The sequence below is a fragment of the Populus alba genome, chromosome 10 (genome assembly GCF_005239225.2).
Source record: "Populus alba chromosome 10, ASM523922v2, whole genome shotgun sequence".
Classification (NCBI taxonomy): Eukaryota; Viridiplantae; Streptophyta; class Magnoliopsida; order Malpighiales; family Salicaceae; genus Populus; species Populus alba.
This window is the reverse complement of record NC_133293.1, coordinates 3,788,417-3,798,750: the sequence shown is the minus strand read 5'-3', so window position 1 is coordinate 3,798,750 and position 10,334 is coordinate 3,788,417. Positions and strand designations below refer to the sequence as shown.

The following is a 10,334-nucleotide window of genomic DNA, read 5'->3' as shown; positions in this document are numbered from 1 at the left end:
TCTCAATCATTGTTTCCTTATCTTTTTCCTCAATTAATCAAATTATTTTACGCTTCGAACTCTATTTTATCCAAAAACACGACAAGGCTGCGGTCTTTCCGTCTAATTTAATCGTACGGTCGCCGGAGACCCTAAAATCGGAGCTCCGAATTCATGGTGATAGCTGGTCCACCAGGTCCTTTTGCTTAATTTTTTGTTTTTCAATTAGCTTGTGTGTTTTGATTTTAATGGATTGTTATGGGTTATCACTGCAGAGTATATGGGGAAAAGGAGGTTGTTTATTTTGGCGATTTTTGTATGTCTGTTTGCTTTCTCTTGTGGAAGAGGTAATTTTATGAATTAATACATTTATTTATTGCTCTCTTGTTTCTGTCAAGGGTAATTGCACAAGTTCTTAGGTCAAGATTGTGTGATCAATTCAATTTTTTAAAGATTTTTGGGCATGGAATATATATTAGTTGATATTTTTTTTCTACCTGTTATTATGCAAATATACGAAAAGATTGAGGTTTATTGGAGTAGAAATTGTAAGGGGTTTTATTATTTGCTGCAGAACTTATGGCCGAGCATAAGCACGCAGATAATCATCTAACCGCTTACAATCACTCTCTTGCAACAATATTGGTTGAGTATGCCTCTGCGGTAATAACACAAAACTCAAGACCCGTATGAGCCGGAACGGGGTTTTTAAAGATTTATATGATTTGGTGACTAAAAGAAGCTTTGTGGCTGCAGGTATATATGTCAGATTTGACAGAACTTTTTACTTGGACATGCTCGAGGTGTTCTGGTTTGACCGCGGTACTCTTATTAGTTGTAACATTTTCAATTTCAATCAGGTTTTCATTCTTTCAAAATTGGACTGATACATCTTTGTGTGGAAACAGGGATTTGACATTATAGAGCTGCTTGTTGATGTTGAGCACTGCTTACAGGTGTGCATTTATTATGACTTGCATATATTGATTTAAGAGAATGAATCCTGATATCCTTTGCTTTATTCTGATATTATAACTCATAGGTTTGTTTTTTGTGGTGTTCTTTTGTCTAAAATTCTGATGCTATGATGACTGGATATAGTCATTTGTTGGAGTTGCAAAGGATCTTAATGCTATAGTCATCGCCTTTAGAGGAACTCAGGAACACAGGTTTGTCATATGTGTATATTATGTTGGTTCAATTATGCTTACCTTGTCAATGAACCCCGATTCTTAAATTAACTGTTATAGGGGGTTGCTCGCAATTTCTGCTAGCCAGCTGTGTAGTCAACTGAGCTATGCAGACTCTCCAGAGGATATAAAACACAAATGTTAGATGGTGAAAATATCAAAATATTATTCTTATGTTGCGTAATGAACATTCGAAACAGTAATGCATGGCATGCTCACAACAGAACAAAATTACACACTTTTATGTCAATATCAGCAGCCTATACATGCAAAAAATTTTGTAGTATCCAGAAAATTGATTGGTTAATGTTGTATTGAGTTCTTTGCATATGCAAAGTTTTGGTAGTTGATGCAAATTGGAGGGTACGAACCCTTGAACTCACGCAAGAAAGAACATGATGTGAATTCCGTGGATATAAAAATCCAGAAACCCATAACAAAGTAGATGAAAAACTTGGAAAACCAAAAATCAAGTTTGGATAGAAAACCTTGAGCCAAAAATAACTTTGTACCTAAGAACCAAAAGTATTATAAATTGAACTTGGACCTGTTGAATATAACGAATCGAAAACTTGAAGCATGCGAAGACATCACAATGTTAGTTATACCTTAATAAGTAATCCTTTCAAATAATGCTCAACGTGCTGACTTTTAATGTCCTTGAAAAACATGGAAAAGCTGCTGACTTTGAATCTATAATCAACATGGAAACTTTGACTTGGAAAAGCTGCTAACTTAGAATCCTTCATCAACATGGAAACTTTGACAATTCCAAGTTGTCTTTGTTGAATATGTAAAAATTGTTGCCTATGTTGTCCAAAGATAAAAAGGAATCCTTGCCTTTTTGTAATTCTTAAACCAAAAGGAAAGATAATCATAAACCAATTAGAAAAATAATACAATTCTCGCACAATAGCTTTTGGTTTTTGTTGTAAGGCCTTTCTGAACTCTGATTGCCATGAAATTTTAGTTCTATAGAAAAGGTCTCTTGAATCTTCTGGTAAAATTTTAGTCTAATCTAATGGTTGGATTGAAAGTTATGTTTGTTAACTTTAAACTGTATATTAGAAAAAAAATTATGCTCAAAACCACCTCTTTAATTTTCTTGGTTCTTGGCCTTGTAATTAGTCCAATTAATACCCCTAATGGATCTTTTCATGGTGCTTGTTGGTTCTCATCAGTAGTGTATTTAAATCAATATGATTTGTGTGTATATATTTCATTGGCCAAATATTGATGAAAGGTGTAAAAGTGACAAGCATTGTTTTTGTAACTTAAGCTACATGCCACCATAAGAACCTCCATGCTGAATTTGATGTCTTATGTTTTGATTGTTTGGTCCTTGAGACAAGAATCCAACAAAAAACTACAAGTCTTTGATGCTTGATTATCCTTGTTGCTTATGTGTGATGTGTGCTTGATTAGTATCGTGGTTCTTATTAGGGGCAAAATCTATTAAGTTCTTGATGCTCACAGATAGTGCAGAAAGAACTTGATGTGAATTTGATTCCATCTCTTTCTGAATTAGGTCTAAGTTGGTTAGGTCAGTTGTTGGAACTATTGTTGACTGCTCTTTAATGTGGTTTAATTGCATATTGACAGCATACAGAATTGGATTGAAGACTTGTACTGGAAACAACTTGATATAAATTACCCGGGCATGCCTGATGCAATGGTGTGAATTTCAAGTCTCTCTGAATTTGTTGATTGGGTTTATGCGGGAGTTCATAATTCATTCCTTTTTCCGTTTTTTTTGGTTTCAGGTGCACCATGGGTTTTATTCTGCATATCACAATACAACAATTCGACCTGGAATTCTAAATGCAGTCGAAAGAGCAAAGCAGTATTATGGAGATCTTAATATCATTGTGACAGGGCATTCAATGGGAGGAGCCATGGCAGCATTTTGCGGACTTGATTTGGTGGTAATTATGAGTGACCATTTCTTGAAACAAGCACATATCACACAAATAAATTTTCATAGGTGTTGAATTGTGGATTTTCTAGTCCGTCACTTTATTGTAGTATTTTAAAACACAACAAGGGGTGTTCAAAACCTGGTTAGGTTTGGGCCAAAAAATCCATCTAAACCGGGTTTTTTAATTTCTGAAAAAAATTACCTGGACCGAATCGAAAATCGATTCAAACCAAATCGGATCGGTTCAGTCTAGGCTGGTTTTTTTGCTTTAAAAACTAGAAAATCCAATACCATCAAAGCCTTCAAACTTCCCAACATTTCCCTAATCTGCCTGAACTGTTCCATTTGAATCTCCAAATAGAAGGAAAGGTAATTAACCAAAATGAAGCAACGAAAAAATATTTATACCTGTCAAGTTTCAAGATTCAACAAATAGCACTAAAAATCCAGGGTTTGCAACAAAAAATATCAATCAAATTAAGAACCCTCTGGATCATGTCACATATAAAAGCAAATAAAATATAATCATTTAGCCATCAAGCTTGGATATAGAGAGAAGAATATAGAATATAGAATATAGAATATAGAATATAGAATGCCTTCCATACATCGATCATGGTTTCTTGTACAGGCTGTAATGTAATGCCAAAAGTCCATGGCAGTGGGTCTACTGGTGCTTGCACTAGCACTAAAATTGAAGAAAAGAGGAGCCAGTGAAGGATTATTTAATGAAGAAGCTGAGGACTAGAGTAACTTAAGAGATTTTCTTCAAGTGAATCAGAAGATGGAAGGAAGATAGGCTAATGGGGAAAGTGATAGGGTAGAACTAGAGATAGGGCAGGGGGAGGTGGAGTGCGGCTACAATAGTGATTTAGGGTTAGGTGAAAACTTTCTATTTATACTTTATATTTTGATAGTTGGTTCAATTTCGGTTGAACTTGTTTACTTGGTTTTAGTTTTTTGAAACCAAAACTGGATTGGATCAAATGCTTTTTCTTATTTTTAAATTGTTTTTTTCTCAGTTTCTTTTCTCGGTTCAGTATTTGTTTTTTTTTTTTTTTTCTTGATTGATTGATTTTTTTAAACACCCCTGTGAACAATCATTAGGGTAAACAATCATTATGGTAAAAGAAGTGAATCTTTTTTTTTTTTATATTATTATTATTTTGAAACTGCCTTGTCGATATCCTACTTCATATTGTACTCGCAACAATTTTGACATAACTTATAACACCCATAGTACAATACAAAAGCATATTAACCATGCAATGGATCTACCATTTAAAATAATGAATTTATCTAATTTAATAAAATTCCAGTAAAGTTTTCCTTGTACGGAGGTCCTATCTAAAATTTTTTGTCTCGAGTTAAAATCTGCAATACAATCCAAACTACATTTGGCTCATGCAACCAATACTCACAGAGAAATGACAATACAATCAAAAGTATTACGATGTCACACATATTTACAGTTATCCATACATTAAGGTAGTCATTTATTTTAATATAGCCTGATATTATCTTAACTTAAAATATACACAGTCAGAATTTACATATCAGAATTCATTATTGAGATCTACTTAAATAATAATATAACAGGAAGCTATGGTGTAAGCTGTCTGGATTGAGATGGTGGACAAGAAGTAACAAAGTTGAATTATAGCGGGGAATATTATTAATGCATTTTATATTCTACATTTTGTGTGACTTTACTTCCATATTATTACTATTGTATTTATTTGCAATGTTTGGTTGTTGATGCCTTTGAAATGGTATTGAACATGCATTTGTCTATCTCCAGGTTAATACTGAAGCCAAGAATGTTCAGGTTATGACATTTGGACAGCCTCGGGTTGGCAATGCAGCTTTTGCATCTTACTACAGTCAACTTGTGCCAAACACAATCCGAGTCACAAATGATCATGATATTGTACCACATCTACCTCCATACTATCGTTATTTCCCTCAAAAGACATACCATCACTTCCCAAGAGAGGTAACATTTGCTTTCTCAGGTGAATGATCGATGGATTTAGTATTAAGCTTGCAATGCAATGGATATATTCTCAAGGCATGTGAATTTTCTGATAATTCCATTCTTAAAAAGTCTGCACGGCTATAAATCAATCCATTGATGTTGATGCTTTGCTTGGACATGTTGGATCTTCTATTAAAATATGCACTTACGCAATTTAGCCTTCTGATAATTCAGCCTTGTCCTTGAATCGTGAGATTTTGGAACTAGGCAATCTGTACCCAGTCAAGTCTCATCTAACTTTACAGCCGTACAGAAAAGTTCTTTGGGAATCATGCGCATGCACTAGGTTTCTTCAGCTTTTTAAAACAGTAATAACCTCTCTCTTAATTGCAGGTTTGGCTGCATAACATTGGAGTGGGAAGTCTGGTTTATGAAGTGGAGAAGGTCTGTGATGGTTCTGGTGAAGACCCAGACTGTTGCAGGTGACCTTCCCCGTGTAAATGATATTTGAGATATGTAGAAATAAATATAGTTAACACAGTTTAAGAGAGATTCTTCTCCCAAAACGTTGCTACAACCTCTTCAACATTGAATTTTTTGTGCAGGTCGGTGGCAGGGAACAGTATTGCAGATCATTTAGTTTATTTTGGTGTTGAGCTGATGTGTGAGACATGGAGATCTTGTGGGATCGTGATGGATTCTCTTACCAAAGAGTACGGCAAAATGGATGTCAAAGGAAATATTGTTTTTTCCAGAGATTCTATTCTGAGAATGAAAACAGAGACAAACACTGGTGGAGATCGCATGTAGAATTCAGATTTTGGGTTCTCCTGCAAGGTGGCAGAGAGGCCACTTGTGAACTCTTCCCCGAGTAGGTTTTTCTTGATTTTCTATTCTGAGCCCATCGTGGAGCTGATGACCACTGTCGAGGGGGGCGTTCTGTATATAGATTGATTTGTACATCTAAATCTTTTTTATTTATATTTTTTATAAGGGAAGTATATTAACAAAAAATATATATATAAAAAAAACAAACTCTACACAGCTTGGAAAGGGGGACACAACCCCACCTGACCTAAAGCAACAAAGAAGAAAGTATGGGCATATTCTGGAGAGAGGCTCTCTTAAAACCTAAATAAGAAACAAATAAATAAAAAATAAAAATATTATCAGAAAATCCAAATATGAAGCAGTACAGAAAAGAATAACTTTAGAAACAATTAAATTGTTTGTTTTTATATTATTCAAGCATTTGTATTTTATTTGGTATTACTTTTTTGAAAGGGAAGGAGAATTGTTTTTTTTAATCCTTATAAAAAAAAAAAATTCTCAGAATATTTATTGAATAAAATGAAATTGCATGTTTTAGAAGAATCTAAATTTTTAAATAAATTGAAAATCAATTTATTGAAGGATAATCGTCTTTGTAACATAATCGTCTTTGTAACATCATTTTTTATATTTTTCAGTCATGATTCGTTATTATTGTTGAGTGGGTGGTTTATTTTTAATAGTGTTGGCATCTCAGTTCAAGGTAACTATTATGTTACATTTTTTATTTTTAAATTTGATTTTTAACTTTTCTAGGTTTGTGTCTTCAATTTTTGTTGTGGATTACATGATTGTATAATCATGAGATTCACATCATCTAGATTTAGAAGGTTGTTCCAATTATATATAGTTGAATCGGATCATATATTGAGATCTTTTGACAAAATCTAAATCGAGTTTTTTAACTTGGTTTTTGGCACAATATCAAGTTTTGCATCTCCTTTATGAGTGGTGGATTTATTTCTTAACTCTATGATGTGAATCTCATAATCAAGCAACCTATAACAAGATTAATAATGAATCCTGAAAAACTTAAACAAGTCTCATAAAAATATGATACAATGAAAATATATCCCATGACATCAATATTATTGGAATAAGAAACCCCAGTCCATGAATACCAATTCGTGAATAAGAAGTATAAGGAAGAACACTACAAAGTCAATTATATTTCGATAAGTTCAATCGTTTATTTAAACAAAGAGAAAAATATTGCATTATGCAAAACATTAGTTTATTTAAATGTTATGAATGAAAACTAAAAAACCTAAGTACACTCTAATAACCCTATTTATAATAGATGAAAGACATCATAAACAATTCTAAAAATAATAATAATAAAAGTTCTAAATAAAATAGAAAAAAATATATCTTAAATCAACTAGGAAACTAATATAAATCTCACATATGAGCTTCTGGATCTTATTGCAAGGCCTTCTCGATGTTGAATTGATCTAAACTTTTAATGTGATATAAAGCAGGACCTCTAGAAACGTCTAATAAAATTTCATCTATATCCAATGGTTGAATAAAAAATTATACTTGTTAGCGTAAAAATATACAATAGAAAAAATCAGCCTAAGAATCCTTGTAAAAAAGGATTTTTGAACTTGGAAGAAATCCTTACTACACTTGAAAACTATATTACTGCCGATTAAAAATCATTGTAGAATTAAAAAAAAAAATCTTAAAATTAGCTTTTGAATATCCTTTCATTATTAGGTCAGGAATCCTCTCCAAATACCTTATCTCAGAAAGAAAGAAAATGAATCATCTCCAAATAGAAAGTTCACGAATCAAAAGGCAACAAATAACAAAATCATATTGCATTTTCTAAACTGTATCGTGATGCCTTGGTTAAATTTTAACTTGATGTAGAAAAATATATCTAAAAACTCTTGGTTAAATTTCAGGTCAATCAAAACTGTTGGATTGAGAGTTATGCTTGATAGTATAAAACTGGACAACATGTACAATTACGCTAAAATCTAAATTGTATTACTGAACCCTTTCTTGGATCGTATCATTCCATCTCTCTAAAGTGGTGAGTTGTTATTCATTTATGCATCTCTTTGGTTTTGTACTTTAGAGTGGTGAACAAAAATTATCATTTGTGTGAATGACATCCAACTTTTTTATTTCCATACCTTTATGATATCAAATTGGTATAAGATCTTTGGATTTACAACCATAGTTGTTCGCGGGTGTCGTGTGCAAGAATTCAAAAGGGACATCCATGCTCTTGAAATGGATTAAATTAGAAGGTAAATCAAGCACTTCTAGGAGCGTCTTGAATGATATAAGAATCGTGATGATGATGATAAGAATAACATTAAACTTAGTTCCTCTAACAATAATGAAGAAGATGTCAATCCTTTCCATCATAAACCACACCATGATGCTAGTGACAGCTGTTCTTCTTAACATCAATGAAGAAGGCATAAAAGACTAAGCTTACTAAGATTTTGACGTGATAATTAATACTTTTGAATTTGAGAGGAAAATGCAACCTGACAATTTCATTGATTGGTTTCAAACTATTGAGAGGATTTTTTATTTTAAAGAGTATCCTAATAGAAAAGTGAAGTTAATGGCTTTTAAACTCAGAAAATATGCTTCCTTGTAATAGGAGAATTTTAAAAAGCAAAGGGCTCGTGTGAGCACAAGCAAGATCAAGTCTTAGGAGAAGATGAAAAGGGATCTTGAAAGGGATTCTTAACTGAGCACTATCGACAAGAGACTTTTCTCAAGATTCATAATTTGATGCAATCTGGATTGACCGTAGAAGAATACACAATGGAATTTGACTTGCTCATGCTTAAGTGCAATATTGTTGAGCTTGAAGAGCAAACAATAGATCGACACTTTGCAGAAATGTGTTTTTTTTTTCATAATTTTGCTCTTTGGATGCCCTATAGGCCAACTTTAGGTAATTTTTAGGGCCTCAAAGTATGTTTTTGTAGGCTCACTAAAAAATAATATTTTTTGTTGAAACAAGTTTTTTTTATATATATAATCTTACATGTTGAATTACTTACAGTCAACCATAGGCAATTTTTGAGATCTCCAAGTATGTTTTTTCATGTCTGTTCAAATACATAACTTTTACAAAAATGTGTTTCATTTTAGTTTTGTGCTTTTGATGACCGACCACTGAACCTTATTTCATTTTTGGGAAGATGTGAACCTCATGATCACATAATCCACAATGAAGATTGATATTAGATCCAAGAAAACTAAAAATCAAATTTAAGATAACAATTTGATACAACAATTACCTAAACTGAGAAACTGAAAGTATTGGAATAAAACCCTCACCCAATGATTATAATAAATTGCGAAGGAAAAATATAAAGAGTGACGTCACAAAGAATTGTTTTTTGGTAAGTTAATTTTCAGTTATTTCAAGAACCAATGTGTGAGAATCATCTCAAACACACACATAATTCATATAACAAGGTTTGTAGCCCTTACATTCCATTTAAAAATGGTATTTATATAGTCTACAAAAAGAAATAAAAACTTAATGGTCTAGCATATGACCACAAATACAAAGGTTAAGTTTTAAAACAAATAAAATAACAAAATTTAAAACTCAATGCAAGTGTAACAACCAAATTTATTGCATAATCACAAAGGTGAAAATTTGGGTAAATTATCTTTTAAAAGAATATCTACATGTACGAAAAACATTTATTATTCACATAATCACACAATACACAATGATTTAAAATCACAAGCCATACAACAAGCTTACCATAAATATAATACATGCCGTAAAATTAGTTACAGCTGCACAATATTCAAATGAACTAAAATATATCAATTAATAGTAAGAATTAGTTACAACCTACCATAAATATTATATATTTATTATGCATAATATTTTTAAATAATTTACTAAGCGTCTATATTTAATCATGACTAAATCATTTATTAACTCAATTCTGTACCTAACAATGGGACACCATTTCCTTGCATACCGGTCCTTCTCACAGGGCAATCTGGATTTCAATGACCAGTCCCATTTCACAAGGCAATCTGATTTCATTTTTATTGGTCCCATTGAACAGAACTAGCTCAGTTTCCTTTTAATTTTTTTTTCTAACTTCATTGGTCCCACGATTTTTTTTTGTTGCAGGAATACTTATTTTAAGTTCAATTTAATTTTTATAAAAAAAATTAATTAAATTGATTTATTTTTTAAAAATCAAAACTAGTTTAAACTGATCATTTTTGATTTGGTTCAGTTATTTTAAAACAAAAAACTAGTTTTTTCTACTTTGACTTGATTTTTTTTTTCAGTTTAACTCGATTTTTTTTTTTCAATTTGGTTTGATTTTTTTGATTTTATGTTTATAAAATTGAAATTAAATTGAACTGATTGAATTTTTAAAATTTTTAATTAATTTAATTAGAGTTTCTACAATTTAATTTT

General features: G+C 31.8%; 1 protein-coding gene across 2 annotated transcripts; it reads left to right on the top strand.

Moving 5' to 3' along the window:
- On the top strand, positions 1 to 6,063 carry LOC118034562 (lipase). Of its 2 annotated transcripts, XM_035039897.2 has the most exons (11): positions 1 to 175; positions 255 to 326; positions 554 to 642; positions 736 to 801; positions 888 to 935; positions 1,081 to 1,148; positions 2,772 to 2,844; positions 2,933 to 3,094; positions 4,889 to 5,083; positions 5,459 to 5,547; positions 5,671 to 6,063. In XM_035039897.2, exons 1-11 carry the CDS (start codon positions 154 to 156, stop codon positions 5,873 to 5,875), a joined length of 1,089 nt encoding a protein of 362 aa, XP_034895788.1. In that variant the 5' UTR covers positions 1 to 153; the 3' UTR covers positions 5,876 to 6,063. The 2 variants fall into 2 exon arrangements, with proteins under 2 accessions (XP_034895788.1, XP_073268243.1); XM_073412142.1 differs by lacking the exon at positions 554 to 642 and having other exon boundaries at positions 49 to 175.
- Positions 6,064 to 10,334: the final 4,271 nt, after the last annotated feature.

Excerpts from the sequence above, each read along its gene's own strand:
- LOC118034562 (XM_035039897.2), top strand. The coding sequence starts at position 154 with ATGGTGATAGCTGGTCCACCAG. Across the intron at positions 3,095-4,888 it reads TTTGCGGACTTGATTTGGTG|GTTAATACTGAAGCCAAGAA; the intron begins GTAATTATGAGT and ends GTCTATCTCCAG. Across the intron at positions 5,084-5,458 it reads ACCATCACTTCCCAAGAGAG|GTTTGGCTGCATAACATTGG; the intron begins GTAACATTTGCT and ends TCTTAATTGCAG.